At 44.4% G+C, this 19,039-nt stretch overlaps 1 protein-coding gene across 1 annotated transcript in view; it reads right to left on the bottom strand.

Moving 5' to 3' along the window:
* CILP (cartilage intermediate layer protein) overlaps positions 1 to 19,039 on the bottom strand; it is a 126,216-nt gene that overhangs the window by 25,415 nt on the left and 81,762 nt on the right. Inside the window, exons 5-6 of the mRNA XM_082255267.1 lie at positions 8,909 to 9,094; positions 4,701 to 5,009 (exon numbers count right to left, since the gene is read on the bottom strand). Coding sequence (XP_082111393.1) covers positions 4,701 to 5,009; positions 8,909 to 9,094 — 495 coding nt within the window. The remainder of the gene's footprint in view (positions 1 to 4,700; positions 5,010 to 8,908; positions 9,095 to 19,039) is intronic.

The raw sequence follows: 19,039 nt of genomic DNA, 5'->3' as shown, positions 1-19,039 counted from the left end.
GCTGGTTATATTCATAAATATTTGGGTTATACACCACCTATAGGTGAATGAACATTGGCAGATCAATCAAACAGGAAGTCCTCCTCTATATAACCCCTCCTATACAGCAAGTACCTCTGTTTAGTAGCAAGCAATACATATCCAGAAAAGCGGACCTCCATGTCCTCTGATGGACTCCATGAAATGAATTTTACAGATAAGAATGTAGGAAAAATCCAAATTTCTTTATTGTACATCACAGAACACATAGCTGGTTATATTCATAACTATTTGGGATGTCCCAAAGCAATACCCTTTTGCTCTACCCCAATCTGTCCGACTATCTCCTACTTTGTCCACTTTCAGACGATCCCTGAAAACAAATTTCTTCAGAGAAGCCCATCTGGCCCCCAACTAACAACTGTACATTTATTTTCTCCCCCCCACAGTTATTACCTCTTCTATCTCTTGATCCTCCCTCTTACATTGTTAGCTCCAATGAGCAGGGCTCTCTGATTCCTACTGTATTAAAGTGCATTGTATCTGTACCGTCTACCCTCCAGTTATAAAGCGCTGCGTAAACTGTTGGCGCTATATAAATCCTGTATAATATTAATAATAATAATACCCATGAGGGGAGGGAGACACCATTACAGAAACTGCTACCAGGAAGGACCTACTCTTCTGTTTGTAATAGGCTGAGGCCAAAGGCATTATCTTCTGCAGTATTGACATCCACCTGTTAAAAACCCTGTGAATGTATGAACCAAAGACCAAGTAGTGGCTTTGCAAACCTGATGGCGAATAGCCCAAGTTGCACCCACACACCTTTTAGAGAAGCTCTCCCCAGCAAGGGTGGGATTTTGCCCTTTCAAACCATAGGCTTGAATATTTAACTGGCGGATCCTAGATCCTATGAGAAATAGTTGACCTAGATGCCATCGGCCTTTCCACAGCTCTTCTGGTAGCACAAACCAGGATTCCAGACCTGTGCTGACAATTCAAGTAAACCCTAACTGCCTGAATTACATCTAGAGTATGCAGTATTCTTTTCACTGCCAATTGTGGACTAGGAAAAAGAAAGGCAAGACACTGACCTAATTCCAGTGAAAATTAGAAAACCACTCTAGGCAAGAAGGATGGATGAGGACGCAACATTATCTTAACATGATTCAAAACCAAGAACGGCTCGTTACATGAAAGAGCCGCCAGCCCAGACACTCATTTTACCTAAGTGATAGTAACCAAAGAAGCCACCCTCCGAGTCAAAGGACTAACTGAGTTTCTCGAATTGGTTAAAAATGTGGCTTCTTCAAAGACAGCCAAGGCCAAATTCTAGTCCCATGGACACCAGGGTGGCCTGACAGGTGGGACTGTCTGCTTTACACCCTGCATAAAGCTTGAATCAAGGGGTCTCTGGGAAAAACTATATACAGGCAAAATCTGACCCTTAATCTACTTAAGGCCAATCTCATATTCCTTAATGATTGGAGAAACGAAAAAAATCTCCCACTCACCCCAGGGATAAAAGATTTCCAAGTCTTGTTTTGGAAACTCCCTGAATCCAGCTTCCTGGTGCTCAACAGTGCAGAGATAACAGGACCCAAGACCATTAGGTCTGGCTGGACCTGAAGTGACCAAGGAGCGTCCCCCACAAGATTCACTATGTCAGTGTACCAAGCCCTCCTGGGCTAATTCGGCTAACACTATTATCAGTGTTACCACCTTTCGGATTCTTCACAAAGATGCGGCAGTAGTTGAAACAGAGGGAAGGCGCCAATGTGGGAGAACGGGTCCCTAAGGTGTTACCAGTACATCTACTCCTTTGCCAGTGGAACTCTTGTCCCGGACACAACTTGTCCAACTTGTTGTAGAGCTTGGAATCCAGTAGATCCACCTGCAGAGTTCCTCAACATTGGCAAATTGCCAAAAACGTCTCAGAATGCAAGGACCATGTGGTCCCGGCATTAGTCGCTGATGACTGGAAAACACCCCTGACATTTTTCTTTACCTGGAATATATACTGGCGATAGAGACAGGACCTGCTGTTCTGCCTAAGACAGAATGTGGTTCACCTTCCTGAACCACACGACTCCTGGTGCCACCCTAGTGGTTGATATATGCCACTGTAGAGGCACTGTCAGGTTAAACCTACAACTCGTTTGTCCAATCCAGAGCAAGGTGTACTGGCCAAAAGTTTTGAGATCTAGATGGGCAGTATTCTCTCCTGTGGAGACCATGTACACTGAACTGTAGCCACCTTCAATCCAACTGGAGAGACTGGCATCAATGGTTGTTAGAGATGGGCTTGGGCGTGTTCGAGCTGTCTATGATTAGCGAGCCTGCAGTGTTGGTTTCTTGGCGGGATCAGGCACGTGCAAACTTGAACACGCCCAAGCCCATCTCTAGTGGTTATTATCTTCCAAACCTCAGAAAGGAAGAATGTCCCCTTCTCCAAATTCTGAACCATCAACCACCAATTTGAGCTCTGCATTACCCTGGGAACAGAGCCCTCCGGCAATCTTATGCTTGGATCTTTATGAAGCCATGGGCTGCAGTTACGTCTCGGAAGCTGCGCTGATCCTTCAGCCCACATGGTCCACAAAAATGTCCGCCTTCTACTTCCTGCCTTTACTGACAGCACACTGCCCCCCGTGGCCACAGGGAGAATGACCAGACAGTGAGATTTCTCTCTTCTTTTTTTTTTTTTACTGCAGATACTGCAAATGCAGGATTTCCCTTCCTGATGCAGGACTCTGAATCATAAAAAGAGTCTAATATTCACCCATCACGGCAGGTTTTGTCACTGAAAGACCTTCAAGGACAGGGAACCCTCTTTATTCTCTGGGTCTACTCCCCTGGACCTGTATAGTTCCCTGCTGGAAAGCACCTTGGTCACAACAAACACTGCACAGGCAGTGGCCATGGCCCCCCAACACTCCCTATTCGATCAGGAACCGGCCAGCGTAGGGAGGGTGTTCCTGTTGGAGGCGTGCCAGTGGCGTGATGTCACGCGGCAGAGGGATAGTGTGCGCGCCTGTGCTGTCGCAGTCTGTGCAGTGAGTGCATCAACCAACAGCCAGCCCAGCCCTGCAGAGCGCACACCACTGGCAGCAGAGGAGCCAGAGCACAGGACAGGAGGAGCAGGCCAGGGACATCCATTTTAGAGGTGGCGGGTGGGTTGAGCAGTGAGTCCACTACAAATTTACAGTCTCATACCACCCTCACACCCCTGTAAAGGACAATGTGAACTGACACTCTGACAGAATTTTACAGCTGAACATGGCAAACATGTATAATACATGTCAGTAAGTTTGCTATGTTCAGCTGTAAAATTCTGTCAGGAATATTCTTATGTTTATGCGTTCGATGCCCATTGTTTCTTGACAATGGACATCAAATGCATAAACATGAAATATTCCTAACAATGGGCATCAAACACATAAAAATTAAATATTCGTGACAATGGGCATCAAACACATAAACATAAAATAATCCTGATAATGGGCATTAAATACATAAACATGAAATATTCCTGACACATTTTTAGGAATATTCATGTATATGCATTTGATGTCCATTGTTAGGAATATTTCATGTTTATGCGTTTTGATTCCCATTGTTAGGAATATTTCATGTTTATGCGTTTGAAGCCCATTGTCATGAATATTTCATGTTTATGTGTTTGATTTCCATTGTTAGGAATATTTCATGTTTATGCGTTTGATGCAATGGGCATCAAACACATAAACATGAAATGTTCCCTGACAATGGGCATCAAAGGCATAAACATGAAATCTTCCTAACAATGGGCATCTAATGCACAAACATGAAATATTCCTGAAAATTCTTCGAAATTATTTCATGTTTATGCGTTTTATACCCATTGTTGGACAAGGCTATGATGGAGCATCTGTAATGAGTGGACGTCTTAATTGTATTTTATTGTTGGTCCCCCTATTTTTGTCCCTTTCCCCCCATGTGCCCCCCAAACATGAAAGCTGGAGACACCACTGTGCACAGGGTTCCATAACGCAGGGTCCAGTGCCGTAAGCCTGCATTAAAGACAAAGTGCGAGAAATCTTCTCTCCTATCCAATGAGGCTCAGGCTCAGATACCATCCATTTTGGCGAAAATCTTTTTTGAATGGATCCGATTGAAGTTCCTGATTCTCAGAAAAACTGATCTAGACCTCCAAGTATGCTCCAAGAGCACATATAGCACATCAGTGACCACCACCTTACAGACGCTGGTGAAAAAAACGGAGGTACTTGCTGTATAGGAGGGGTTATATAGGGGAGTATTTCCTGTTTGATTGATCTGCCAGTGTCCATTCATCTATAGGTGGTGCATAACCCAAATAGGTATGAATATAACTGGCTATGTGTCCTGTGATGTACGATCAAGAAAATAGTATACAGCTAAAAACAGCATTTTTTTTCAAAGCTGTTCTGTATTGAAAAATTAGGTTTTAAAATGGAGATACTACTACTAATTACAAAGTACTGTTTGACTTTGGTCCCAAAGAGGTGATATCCCTCAAACTGGTTAACAAGATAATTCATTTTACAAAGCATGCTCCTAGGCAATGAGCATGCAGCATGGGAAATTTCTGGGCTCCATTAGTTCCCATATACCAAAATGTATGAAATAAAGACAATTGCTTCTTTGGCAACCGCTGAGGTTCATACCTAGCCTATTGACAAGAGGAGTGGTCTTACCTTTTCTCTTCAATGTGACGGCGATAGAGGAGGAGGTATTGTTACTCTTGGGCATTTTCACATTGACCACCGAATATTTTTCCATTTTCAGCTGTAGTGTGCTGTCAGGACACAATCCCACCACTCGGAACTTCCCCTGGGAGTCTGATATAGCTTTCAGTTTGGGTTTTGTAGAGATGATATAGACATTTGCACCCGCAGCAGGAACTCCATCTGGAAGTGTTACTGTGCCATACAATACTTGGTTTTTGCATTCACAGACACTGCAATCTGCACTCACTTTACCTACAGGACAGCTCATATTGCATTCTGTTCAGTAAAAGAGAAAAAAGAATTGCACATTAGCACAGTTGCCAGTAAAACCTTTCACTTTAAGTGTAGAGAAATCAACTTTTGGACATACATCTCTTGTTATCTCTTGCTTTGACTATTGCAACCCCCCCCCTTTATGGGCCTACCTTTCCGCAGGCTATCTCCCCTTCAGTATATCATGACTGCTGCTGCCAGACTCATCTATCTTACCAACCACTCAGTGTCCACCACCCCTCTCTGCCAAACCCTTCACTGGCTTCCGATTGCTCAAAGAATGCAATTCAAAATTTTAATAACATACAAAGCCATTTTCAACTCATCACTAATTTTGTCTCAATATATCACCCAAACTCGTCCTCTCTGCTGCTTCCAAGACTTTCTGCTCTCTAGCTCCCTTATCCCCTCCTCCCCTGCTCATCTCCAGGACTTCTCCAGAGCCTCTCCTACCCTCTGGAACTCTCTACCTCAATCTGTTCAGCTATCTCCTACTCTGTACACTTTTAGGCGATCCCTGAAAATCTCTTTCTTCAAGGAATACTACCCTGCCTGATGAAGCACTCTCCTAGTTAGGTAGGTGCTAGGTAAAGCATCTATTGCTCCTGCTGCTTATCAGGGGAACCTGATCTATTAGGTTGCCTGTCACATGTTTCCAGGTATGATTCACTGGGTCTGAGGGAGTGTCCCCACTGCATCCAATGAGGGAGCTTGTTGGACAGTGGAGGAAGCCTAGCCAGTGACACATCATGTCTTATGGCAGTCCCAGTGGGAGGGCATTCTTGCAATGCATCCTGGGATTGACCATAAATACTGAGGGGACATGTGACAGGGCGTCTTTGGTGGGAAGTAGAATCCCAGGAGGAGGTGTCTCTCCTCCTGCAGTGCGTGAGGAAGGTGGTCTTAGGCGGTCGGCCTAGTGAACCAGGTGTGGAGCTGAGCTGCAGAAGATCCGGTGTAACTGACGGTGGAGCTGCTGGCAGAGTCTTTTTGGAAAAACAGTGTCTGTGAATACTGAGGGACCTGCCAAAGGGTCTGGCCCAGGAAGGGGGACCATTCCAGTGAAGTCAGAGGGATCAAGGAGCTAGCTTACACAGAGAGTATTATAGAAAAGGGGGTGCCATGTAGAAAGCCCTGAAGAATAGGAACAAAAGGGGGTGCCAGGAAGGGCCCTGAAGAGTGTTCTGCAGTACAGTACAGCTTATCTAAAGCAGTTCATTTATAACTACTTCATCGCTATTGACAAAGTGAAGCAGCGGCCTTGCCGCACTCAAGTACAGTTAAACATCCCAGCAAATTGTGCATAGTTTATTCAAGCTGGAGTATCCCACTCATTCCCTTCTCCTATCCAAGTTCTCAATAAAACAGCAAAAAACTAAATCCCTAGACTGTTTCTTGACTGAGCACGTTACAGTTGCTAAACTATTGTGCTGTTGCTATGGGTAACCCAGGGGAACCTGTCACCAGCAGCTCCCAAGGGAGTAGTGCTACACTTATTTTTTGCATGCTAGTCTCTATATTAAAAACTAATAGGTTACTAAAGTAAGAAAATTCTCGTACAGCAGAATAAAAATTAGGAAGTGATGTAATGTATTTGTATTTTCGGATGAAAACTATACGAATTAAATGAAAATCGTACGATCTGGGCCAAATTTTCATGTTTGTCCCTTTGGAAAATTTCAGATGAAAGCTGTGTACTAACGATCAGAGTATTGTGAGATTGCTTCGAAATTTTTTGTACAATATTCCGATCGTGTGTACGGGGTTTTGCCCTCTTGAATTTAATTGTATTGTTGCTACACTCTCTCCCATTAGATTGCAAAGCGCTGTGAAAACTGTTAGCGCTTTATAAATCCTGTATAATAATAATAGTAATAATAACATCTTCTTCATCTTTCTTTTTACAAATAAAGTCAATTTTTTATGACGGAGTATACCAAATTCTATGCTAATGGAAAGGAATTTTCAAAGTACTTTTAACTCTGGAGTGCACACCTTAGCAAATGCCTGGTGCCAGGATGAAACCTCGTTTGGCCAGTCAAAGGGTTTTCAAGCAAGTAAAAGTATTCCATATTTGCACCCAGGGCAAAGACCTGTGTGCTGATGTGGAATACTTTTCAATGAAAAGAAAGCTTAAATCGATTGTAAAGGAAAAAAATGTAAAAAAATCCTGAAAAACCAAACAGCTCTTTACTTACCCGCTCTGTGCAAAGGAATTGCACAGAGCAGCCCTGAACCTCCTCTTGTTGGGTCCCCCGCTGGTGCTGCTGGCTCCTCCTCTCTATCCAGTGCCCCCACAGGAAGCCGCTTCTCATGGGGGCACTCATGCAGGCTTGCTTCTGAGCCCCACTGCTGCACCTGTTGACACAGACAGTGGGACTCGGCCCCGCCCCTGCTCCCTTGTCGCTGGCTTTGATTGACAGCACTGGAAGCCAGTGGCTCCCAGTGCCCCAGCAAAGCTAGTAAGACCCAGAAGTGAGGAGAGAGAGGAGCTGTAGACATGCACAATGCTGGATGGAATGAGGGCTCAGGTAATATAAGGAGGAGGAGGGGGGGGGGGGGGGAGTGAGAGGCCAAATTCAATGCCTAAACATTTTTCCCCCTATTGCAAAGAATGCATTAAGGCAGTGGCGGCCGGTCGATAAGGGACGCAGGGGCAGCGTCCCCCTAAAGTTTTGACCAATAGGAATGCGATTCATAGCACGATTTATTTTTAAATAAATTATAATACCAATAACACTTTTTTAAATCTTAAAGTTAAAAAAATGTTAGTCATATTATGATTTATTTAAAAATAATTTGTTCTATGTGTGTGCAGTGCACTGCGGGGCGCCGGCCTAATAGAAGTCTATTGGGTCCGTCAATGTTTAACAAGCACTTGAGGCTCTAAATGGCTTGCTTAAAATTGTGCTTGGGGTGCAGAGCACTGCGCCCCGAACTCGCCCACTTTTGACTTTAGAGAATGAAAATTCACCACGTGTCACTTCCGGTTTGCTGGCCAATCAAGGGGCTGAAGATTTGCAACAAGGAAGTCACCGGGCAGATATCAGGGATGGAGGCTGCGTTTGCAGGTAAGAACCTAGAGGGGTTCGCGCCCCACAAAACATTTTTTTCACCAGCTGCCACTGCATTAAAATAAAAAAATGTTTAGGCTTTAGAACCACTTTACATAGTTACATAGTAGGTGAGGTTGAATAAAGACAATAGTCCATCCAGTTCAACCTGTGTAGGTGTAAGTCTTTTGAAAGCCACCATACTTCCCGCAGAAACCACTTATTGTGGTAGAGAATTCCACAATCTTGTAGCCCTAACAGTAAAGAACCCCCCACGTTGCCTGAGGTTAAAACACTTCTCCTCTAATCGCATTGTATGCCCTCGAGTCTTCATGCAATCCTTTCAACTGAATAGCTTTTTTTTCTATGTTGAGATCCCCATTGAGATATTTATAAATTGCTATCATGTCCCCCCTCAGACGTCTCTTCTCCAGGGAGAATAAATCAAGCGATTGCAGACGCTCTTCATAATTAAGGTCCTCCAATCCCCTAATTAGTTTAGTTGCCCTTCTCTGGACTCTCTCCAGCTCCAACACATCCCTCCTGAGGACCGGCGACCAGAACTGGACAGAATACTCCAGATGCGGTCGGACCAGAGTTTTATAAAGTGGAAGGATTATAATTTTATCTCTGGAATACATCCCTTTCTTTATGCATGCTAATATTCTGTCGGCTTTGGCAGCTGCCGCTTGACATTGCATGCTATTGCTTAGTCTATCCTCTACCAAGACTCCCAGATCTTTCTCCATTTTTGATTCCCCCAAAGGTTCCCCCCCTATTGTCATTATATAGTAAGTTCGTCAGCAGTAGCAAATGTCTAATCTTACGTGTGTTCTGGCTCTCCATTACCTGTACATGGCTGTCCGGTACACCTGCGTCCCTCCTCGGTGGGGCCATTACAGTGTTCTTGCCAATGATCTTCTGCTAAGCATGTCCTTCTCCGGATCTGCATGCCTGTGCTGCCACATTTGGCTGAGCACTCACTCCATGCTGACCATTCTGACCAAGGTTCTTTTGGGAGAGAGGTTGTTAAAACTGAAACAAATGGACATGTATTGTTATAGAGATATAAAATGGAATATCCATGTACCTACAATTTAGAGAAAAAGGAAAAAAAAAAAAAAAGAAAAAAGGAAAATGTGTAAATAGTTGGTGGTGTTCACTGATGCCACAGGTTGACAGAAAATGGCAATTGGTTCATCCTAAGATCTCTATAAGGAGGAACGCAGACACATTTGGGTTGATTTACTAAAAGAGTTGAGAATCTTCATGCAATAAATTGTATGAGGGTTCATCTCAAGTGTAGAACTTTTCATCAACTTTAGTCTAGCCACTGGAGTATTTTTCAGGGCTTTCTTGCCCACTTTTTATGTAAAGAAAAGGTTCCTTACAGGAGGATTCTAACAGAGGTTGCACAATCATGATGTTGGTTTTTAGCAAAACGCGGACCCAGGGTTGGAGGCTTCATACCATAAAATACTCTAGCAAATCTCCAGGCTCCAGAACCAAAACTGGGTTTACCATACTTGGAAACAACTGAAACTAGTATTTGCCCAATGACATGCACATCACAAAGCCTCTCAACTTACATGAGTGCCAGTTTTCTCCCAATGAGACATACATCTCAGAATCCCTTAACCTACATGAATGTTATTTCTCTCCCAATGAGACGTTCATCTCAGAGCCCCTCAACCTACATGACTGCCAATTGTCTCCCAATAAGACACAGATCCCAGAGCCCCTCAACTTACTTGAATGCCAGTTTTCTCCCAATGACACATACATCCCAGAGCCCCTCAGCCTACTTGAGTGCCAGTTTTCTCCCAATGAGACACACATTCCAAAGTCCCTCAACCCACATGAGTTATAACTTTCTCCCAATGAGACATTTATCCTGGAGCCCCTTAACCTACATGAGTGCCAGTTCTCTCCCAATGAGACACACAACCTGGAGCCCCTCAACCTACATGAGGGCCAGTTCTCTCCCAATGAGACACACATCCTGGAGCCCCTCAACCTACATGAGGGCCAGTTTTTCCTGGAGCCCCTCAACCTACATGAGGGCCAGTTTTCTCCCAATGAGACACACATCCTGGAGCCCCTCAACCTACATGAGGGCCACTTTTTCCTGGAGCCCCTCAACCTACATGAGGGCCAGTTTTCTCCCAATGAGACACACATCCTGGAGCCCCTCAACCTACATGAGGGCCAGTTTTTCCTGGAGCCCCTCAACCTACATGAGGGCCAGTTTTCTCCCAATAAGACACACATCCTGGAGCCCCTCAACCTTTATATGTGCCTGTTTTTCCTGGAGCCCCTCAACCTACATGAGGGCCAGTTTTCTCCCAATGAGACACACATCCTGGAGCCCCTCAACCTACATGAGGGCCAGTTTTTCCTGGAGCCCCTCAACCTACATGAGGGCCAGTTTTCTCCCAAGAAGACACACATCCTGAAGCCCCTCAATCTTTATATGTGCCAGTTTTTTCCCACGGAAACACACATCACAGAGCCCCTAAACCTTTTTAAAGCCAGTTTTCTCCCAATGTGACACACATCCTAAAGCCCCCAACCTACATGAATGCCAGTTCTCTCCCAACCTACTTGAGTGCCAGTTTTCTCCCAATGAAACACACATCCTGGAGCCCCTCAAGCTACATGAGTGCCAGTTTTCTTCCAATGAGACACACATCCTGGAGCCCCTCAACCTACATGAGGGCCAGTTTTTCCTGGAGCCCCTTAACCTACATGAGTGCCAGTTCTCTCCCAATGAGACACCCATCCTGGAGCCCCTCAAGCTACATGAGGGCCAGTTTTTCCTGGAGCCCCTTAACCTACATGAGTGCCAGTTCTCTCCCAATGAGACACACATCCTGGAGCCCCTCAACCTACATGAGGGCCAGTTTTCTCCCAATGAGACACACATCCTGGAGCCCCTCAACCTACATGAGGGCCAGTTTTTCCTGAAGCCCCTTAACCTACATGAGTGCCAGTTCTCTCCCAATAAGACACACATCCTGGAGCCCCTCAACCTACATGAGGGCCAGTTTTCTCCCAATGAGACACACAATCTGGAGCCCCTCAACCTACATGAGGGCCAGTTTTTCCTGAAGCCCCTTAACCTACATGAGTGCCAGTTCTCTCCCAATAAGACACACATCCTGGAGCCCCTCAACCTTTATATGTGCCAGTTTTTCCTGGAGCCCCTCAACCTACATGAGGGCCAGTTTTCTCCCAATAAGACACACATCCTGGAGCCCCTCAATCTTTATATGTGCCAGTTTTCTCCCACGGAAACACACATCACAGAGCCCCTAAACCTTTTTAAACGCCAGTTTTCTCCCAATGTGATACACATCTTAAAGCCCCCAACCTGCATGAATGCCAGTTCTCTCCCAACCTACTTGAGTGCCAGTTTTCTCCCAATGAAACGCACATCCCAGAACCCCTCAACTTACTTGAGTACCAGTTTTCTCCCAATGAGACACACATCCCAGAAACCTTCAACCTACACGAGTGCCAGTTTTCTCCCAATGAGACACACATTTCACAGCCCCTCAACCTACATGAGTGCTAACTTTCTCCTAATGAGATATTTATCCTGGAACCCCTCGATCTACATGAGTGCCAGTTCTCTCCCAATAAGACACACATCCCAGAGCCCCTAACTTACACGAGTGCCAGTTTTCTCCCAATGAAACACACATCCTGGAGCCCCTCAACCTACATGAGGGCCTGTTGTCTCCCAATAGAACATAGATCTTGAAGCCCCTCAACCTACTTGAGTGCCATTATTCTCCCTATGAGACACACATCCTGGATGCCCTCATCTTACATGAGTGCCAGTTCTGTACCAATGAGACACACATCCCAGAGCCCCTCAACCTATACGAGTGCCAGTTTTTTCCCAATGATGCACACATCCCAAAGCCCCCTATCCTACATTAGTGCCTTTGTGCAGATTGAAGAACAATGTAGTGTAGCATCTTACACGTGTTCAATTCAATCATCCAATCACATGCAGGAAAAATTCACTCCTTTTAATATTACATTACACGTGTTTGGATAAGTGAACACTGTTTCTAATCAGCCATTGTATTGTTTGATTTAAATTTAATCTACTATTCCTGCTATCTTACAGTTACTTTATCTGCATATTAAGGAAAATGGAAGCCAGCGCCACTAAAGCATAAGCAGAGGCAAACAGGTAAGCACACATCTGTAATACATATCAGTGAACTGCTTTAGGGTCCTTTCATAGGAATGGCCTGATCAAATTTGCCCATTCGTTTCTCTGGCAGATCTGATCTGAAACTCAATGTCACTCTATGAGCAGGTGGATGTAAACGGGCGTGTGTCCATTCGTTTACATCTTATTACCTCTGAGTCTGTCCAAGTCCATTTTATGGATGGATCCAAATTAAAAGGATGTAAATGGATGCACATCTGTATATATCCACCTACTCATAGACCTGCCATGGGTCTGTCTGCCCATGCTGGAGGAAATAATTGAGAGAAGAAAATGAAGAGTAAATGGCTAGGACCTGGCTCTACTGTCTGGCAGAGCTGTCTAAATTAGAAAACTGGCTGAGCAGAATTACACATTTAATGGACTGTGGACCAATCTCCTGCTGATAATCTGAATGATGGCCATCTGAATGGAGGTTGGCTATCTGAAATAGCGATAAAATGTGTAATTCTGCTCAGCCAATTTTCTAATCCACACAGCCCCGCCAGACACCATAGCTAGATCCCAGCCATTCAGTCATTCTCACTTAGTCAAAGCAATACAGCTTGTCCAAGTCTGTGAGTGGATAGGGAAGGAGCAGCTACCCGAGAAAGTTATAATTCTGCTCTCTCTGTCAATCAGCAAGCTCCATCTGTTAGATTCACAGCCTTATACACTGCTCAAAAAAATAAATAAAGGAACACTTTTTAATCAGAGTAAAGCATCAAGTCAATTAAACTCCTGGGATATTGTTCTGGTCAGTTAAGTAGCAGAGGGGGTTGTTAATCAGTTTCAGCTGCTTTGGTGTTAATGGAATTAACAACAGGTGCACTAGATGGGCAACAATGAGACAACCCCCAAAACAGGAATGGTTTTACAGGTGGAGGCCACTGACATTTGTTTCCCTACTCATCTTTTCTGACTGTTTTTCCTTAGTTTTGCATTTGGCTGGGGTCAGTGTCGCTACTGGTAGTATGAGGTGATACCTGGACCCTATAGAGGTTGCACAGGCAGTCCAACTCCTCCAGGATGGCACATCAATACGTGCCATTGCCAGAAGGTTTGCTGTGTCTCCCAGCACAGTCTCAAGAGCATGGAGGAGATTCCAGGGGACAGGCAGTTACTCTAGGAGAGCTGGACAAAGCTGTAAAAGGTCCTTAACCCATCATCAGGACCGGTATCTGCTCCTTTGTACCAAAAGGAACAGGATGAGCACTGCCAAGGCCTACAAAATGACCTCTAGCAGGCCACTGGTGTGAATGTCTCTGACCAAACAATCAGAAACAGACTTCATGGACTGGCCTGAGGGCCCGACGTCCTCTAGTGGACCCTGTGCTCACTGCCCAGCACCGTGGAGCTCAATTGGCATTTGCTATTGAACACTGAATTGGCAGGTCCACCACTGGCGCCCTGTGATTTTCACAGATGAGAGCGGGTTCACCCTGAGCACATGTGACAGACGTGAAAGGGTCGGGAGAAGCAGTGGAGAACGTTATGTTGCTTGTTGAATCATTCAGCATGACCGGTTTGGTGGTGGGTCAGTGATGGTCTGCGGAGGCATATCCATGGAGGGATGCACAGACCTCTACAGGCTGGACAATGGCACCCTTACTGCCATTAGGTATCAGGATGAAATCCTTGGACCCATTGTAAGACCTTACGCTGGTGCAGTGGGCTGGAGAGTGGATGGAGAGTGTTTGTGAACAGCAGTTTTCAGTTCTTTCCACAGATTCTCGATTGGATTCAGGTCTGGACTTTGACTTGGCCATTCTAACACCTGGATATGTTTATTTGTGAACCATTCCATTGTAGATTTTGCTTTAGGTTTTGGATCATTGTGTTGTTGGAAGACAAATCTCCGTCCCAGTCTCAGGTCTTTTGCAGACTCCCATCAGGTTTTCTTCCAGAATGGTCCTGTATTTGGCTCCATCCATCTTCCCATCAATTTTAACCATCTTCCCTGTTCCTGCTGAAGAAAAGCAGGCCCAAACCATGATGCTGCCACCACCATGTTTGACAGTGGGGATGGTGTGTTCAGGGTGATGAGCTGCGTTGCTTTTACGCCAAACATAACGTTTTGCATTGTTGCCAAAAAGTTTGACTTTGGTTTCATCTGACCAGAGCACCTTCTTCCACATGTTTGGTGTCTCCCAGGTGGCTTGTGGCAAACTTTAAACAACACTTTTTATGGATATCTTTAAGAAATGTCTTTCTTCTTGCCACTCTTCCATAAAGGCCAGATTTGTGCAGTATACGACTGATTGTTGTCCTATGGACAGAGTCTCCCACCTCAGCTGTAGATCTCTGCAGTTCATCCAGAGTGATCATGGGCCTCTTGGCTGCATCTCTGATCAGTCTTCTCCTTGTATGAGCTGAAAGTTTAGAGGGACGGCCAGGTCTTCGTAGATTTGCAGTGGTCTGATACTCCTTCCATTTCAATATTATCGCTTGCACAGTGCTCCTTGGGATGTTTAAAGCTTGGGAAATCTTTTTGTATCCAAATCCGGCTTTAAACTTCTCCACAACGGTATCTCAGACCTGCCTGGTGTGTTCCTTGTTCTTCATGATGCTCTCTGCGCTTTAAACAGACCTCTGAGACTATCACAGTGCAGGTGCATTTATACAGAGGCTTGATTACACACAGGTGGATTCTATTTATCCTCATTAGTCATTTAGGTCAACATTGGATCATTCTGAGATCCTCACTGAACTTCTGGAGAGAGTTTGCTGCACTGAAAGTAAAGGGGCTGAATAATTTTTCACGCACAATTTTTCAGTTTTTTATTTGTTAACAAAGTTTGAAATATCCAATAAAATTCATTCCACTTCATGATTGTGTCCCACTTGTTGTTTATTCTTCACAAAAAATTACAGTTTTATATCTTTATGTTTGAAGCCTGAAATGTGGCAAAAGGTTGCAAAGTTCAAAGGGGCCGAATACTTTTGCAAAGCACTTTAAATCTAATAGAACACCTCTGGGACATTATATTTAAGCCCATCAGACGCCACCAGGTTGCACCTCAGTCTGTTCAGGAGTTCAGTGATGTCCTGGTCCAGATCCGGGAGGAAATCCCCCAGGACACCATCCATCGTCTCATTAGGAGCATGCCCCAATTTTATCAGGCATGCATACAAGCACATGGGGGCCATACCAACTACTGAGTACCATTTTGAGGTGCCGCAATAAAATTTCAGCAAAATGGACTCGCCTGCTGCATCATTTTTTCACTTTGATTTTCGGGGTGTCTGTAGGGTGATAATTTTAATTTCCATCAAACAATGTGACATTATAGTTATACAGCATGATGTTTTTCCCCATTGAGATCTGATGTGTTTTCAAAGTGTTCCTTTCATTTTTTTGAGCAGTGTATTTCAGTGCATGCCCAGTCTATATGCCAAGATATTATTCAAAAAGTATTTACTGTATGTACTTACATTTTTGTACAACTGGATGAAATGGGGCCCCTTTATATTAGATTACCTTAGGGGTCTCAAATGATTATAAAATTCTGCTTTATAAACAGATATTGATATATTTTCCAGCACCTTTGGTGGCTTTCTGTACTCATAAGGTGGTATTTATAAAAAAATTGCACACCAATTTGTGCACTGAACGTGTGTATACCTTATTCTGTGCATGCAGGGCATAAAAACATGTTATTAGGCTATTTTCATTCATTGATTTAAAAAGGAAAATATTGCTATTGACCTCTAGGTGGCACTAAGTATCTTAGAAAATACTTAGTGCCCCTAGTGGCCAAATGTGGTATTTTCTATTTTAAATTAATAATAAACAATAGACCAGCACAGGAAATAGCCTAACATTCATTTTTTGCCACATTTGCACAGTGCAGATGAGTATTACTGCACTTTCACTGGGCAAATTGCGATGTCCATTTTCTATCAATACACAATGCTTTCAGCTTCAGTGGTTACAAAGAAACAATATTTACCATTTTATAAGCTTTCCTAATTAGGTACAGCTTGAAGCTAATGTTTGTCCATATTGGATTAAACATTTTGCTTGTGTAGCATTAACATATAATTTCTAATAAAAGCAGAGCTACCCTTTAAAGCTGAACTCTAGGCATACAGCAAAAAAACATTGCCAGAATACATGTATGTACTGTGCCAGTCTTCTGATCAAGGAAACCTCTGCCATGCAGCACAATCAAGCCCTGATCCTCCCTGCAGAGAACTATGCACTGGTGTGCAGTCATGTTGGAACAGGAAGGGGCCATCCCCAAACTGTTCCCAAAAATTTGGGAGCGAGAAATTGCCCAAAATCTCTTGGTGTGCTGACGCCTTAAGTGTTCACTGGTACTAAGGGGCCAAACCCAACCCCTAAACAACAACCCCACACCATAATCCTCCCTCCATCAAATGATTTGGACCAGTGCACAAATCAAGGTCCATAAAGACATGGATGAGCGAGTTTGGGGTGGAGGAACTTGACTGGCCTGCACAGAGTCCTTACCTCAACCCGATAGAACACCTTTGGGATGAATTAGAGAGGAGACTGCAAGCCAGGCCTTTTTGGCCAGCATCAGTGCCTGACCTCACAAAAGCGCTTCTGGAAGAATGGTCAAACATTACCATAGACACTCCTAACCCTTGTGGACAGCCTTCCCAGAAGAGTTGAAGCTGTTATAGCTGCAAAGGGTGGGCCAACTCAATATTGAACCCTACGGACTAAGACTGGGATACCATTAAAGTTTATGTGTGTGTAAAGGCAGGCGTCCCAATACTTTTGACAATATAGTGTATGTTATATTTACTTATCGTTTTTTTTTTTTTGCATTTCTACAGTTACCTCTTGGCTCCTGGCCTAGGCCAAAATTATGTCATAAATGCCAGGAGTCTTCATGGGAAGAAGGGAGGAGGGGTTTTCTCAGCTGATCACACTCTCCTAGCTGCATGCCTGAGCTAAGGGCAGATAGATTCCAGGAAGTTAATGCTACATGAATCTCCTGCCTTTACTCAAGATGGCCACGGCTAGAAATGCTAGAGGGGTGTTTTTTTTAAGCTATTACTACTCAACAAAATAAAGCATGGAGACATGGATGAATGGGGGATTTTGCTTTGAATATTAAAAATGTATTAAACAGTTACATAGTTTGTGAGGTTAAAAAAGACATCAGTCCATCTGTCAGTCCATGACTCCGTTTATCTCAGTGGGGGGATCGATCCACCAATCCCCCGGTGAGCAGGAGGATAACAGCTGTGTCTCCGTGCTGTGTGAGGAGACACAGCTGTCAGTTCCCCATGCATCTCTATGGGGGAATCGGATGGGCGGAGACACAGCTGTCAGTTCCCCATACATCTCTATGGGGGAATCGGATGGGCGGAGACACAGCTGTCAGTTCCCCATGCATCTCTATGGGGGAATCGGATGGGCGGAGACACAGCTGTCAGTTCCCCATACATCTCTATGGGGGAATCGGATGGGCGGAGACACAGCTGTCAGTTCCCCATGCATCTCTATGGGGGAATCGGATGGGCGGAGACACAGCTGTCAGTTCCCCATACATCTCTATGGGGGAATCGGATGGGCGGAGACACAGCTGTCAGTTCCCCATACATCTCTATGGGGGAATCGGATGGGCGGAGACACAGCTGTCAGTTCCCCATACATCTCTATGGGGGAATCGGATGGGCAGAGACACAGCTGTCAGTTCCCCATACATCTCTATGGGGGAATCGGATGGGCGGAGACACAGCTGTCAGTTCCCCATACATCTCTATGGGGGAATCGGATGGGCGGAGACACAGCTGTCAGTTCCCCATACATCTCTATTGGGGAATTGGATGGGCGGAGACACAGCTGTCAGTTCCCCATACATCTCTATGGGGGAATCGGATGGGAACGGACCATCGGTCCGTTCTCATCCGATCCGATCCGCTGGACGGATGGAAAATAGGGGCCTAAGACAGCAATACCAATAAAAGAACCTTACAGGCCCTGCAGTATATATTTCCACTTTCCTTAAGCTGCCCCTAAAGTCCTGTTTAACCACTTAAGCCCCGGAAGATTTTACCCCCTTCCTGACCAGGGCCTATTTTGCGATTCGGCACTGCGTGACTTTAACGGACAATTGCCCAGTCGTGCAATGCTGTACCTAAATGAAATTGACGTCCTTTTTTTCCCACAAACAGAGCTTTCTTTTGGTGGTATTTGATCACCTGTGCGATTTTTTGATCATGAGCTATAAACAAAAAAAGAGCGACAATTTTGCAAAAATAACAATATTTTTCACATTTTTTTATATGAAATTCCCCCAAATAATGTAAAAATCTAAATTTTTTAACATTTTAGGCCAATTTGTTTTATGCTACATATGTTTGGTAAAAAAAAATCGCAAAAAGCATATTTTGATTGGTTTGCGCAAAAGTTATTGCGTTTACTAACTAAGGGAAAGATTTTTGTAATTTTTGTTGTTTTTTTTTTAACGAGAAATGGCGGCGATCTGCGATTTTTTTTGCAGGACTGCGACATTGCGGTGGACAGATCGGACCCTTGACTGACATTTTTGACACTTTTGGGGGTACCAGTGACATTACTACAGTAATCAGTGCTATACATATGCACTGTTACTGTAAAAATGGCACTGGCAGGGAAGGGGTTAACTTTATTGGAGAAGGAGGGGTTAAGTGTGTCCCTAGGGGCGTGCTTCTAACTGTTGTGGGATGTGGCTTGTTGTGTAACTACAGAGATATACGATCCTACATAGTAGAACCGTGTGATCTCAATT

Source organism: Pelophylax lessonae (genome assembly GCF_965119305.1).
Source record: "Pelophylax lessonae genome assembly, chromosome: 4".
NCBI classification, from domain to species: Eukaryota; Metazoa; Chordata; class Amphibia; order Anura; family Ranidae; genus Pelophylax; species Pelophylax lessonae.
Note: the sequence above shows the minus strand (reverse complement) of the source record. Positions and strands in the feature narration are given on the sequence as shown.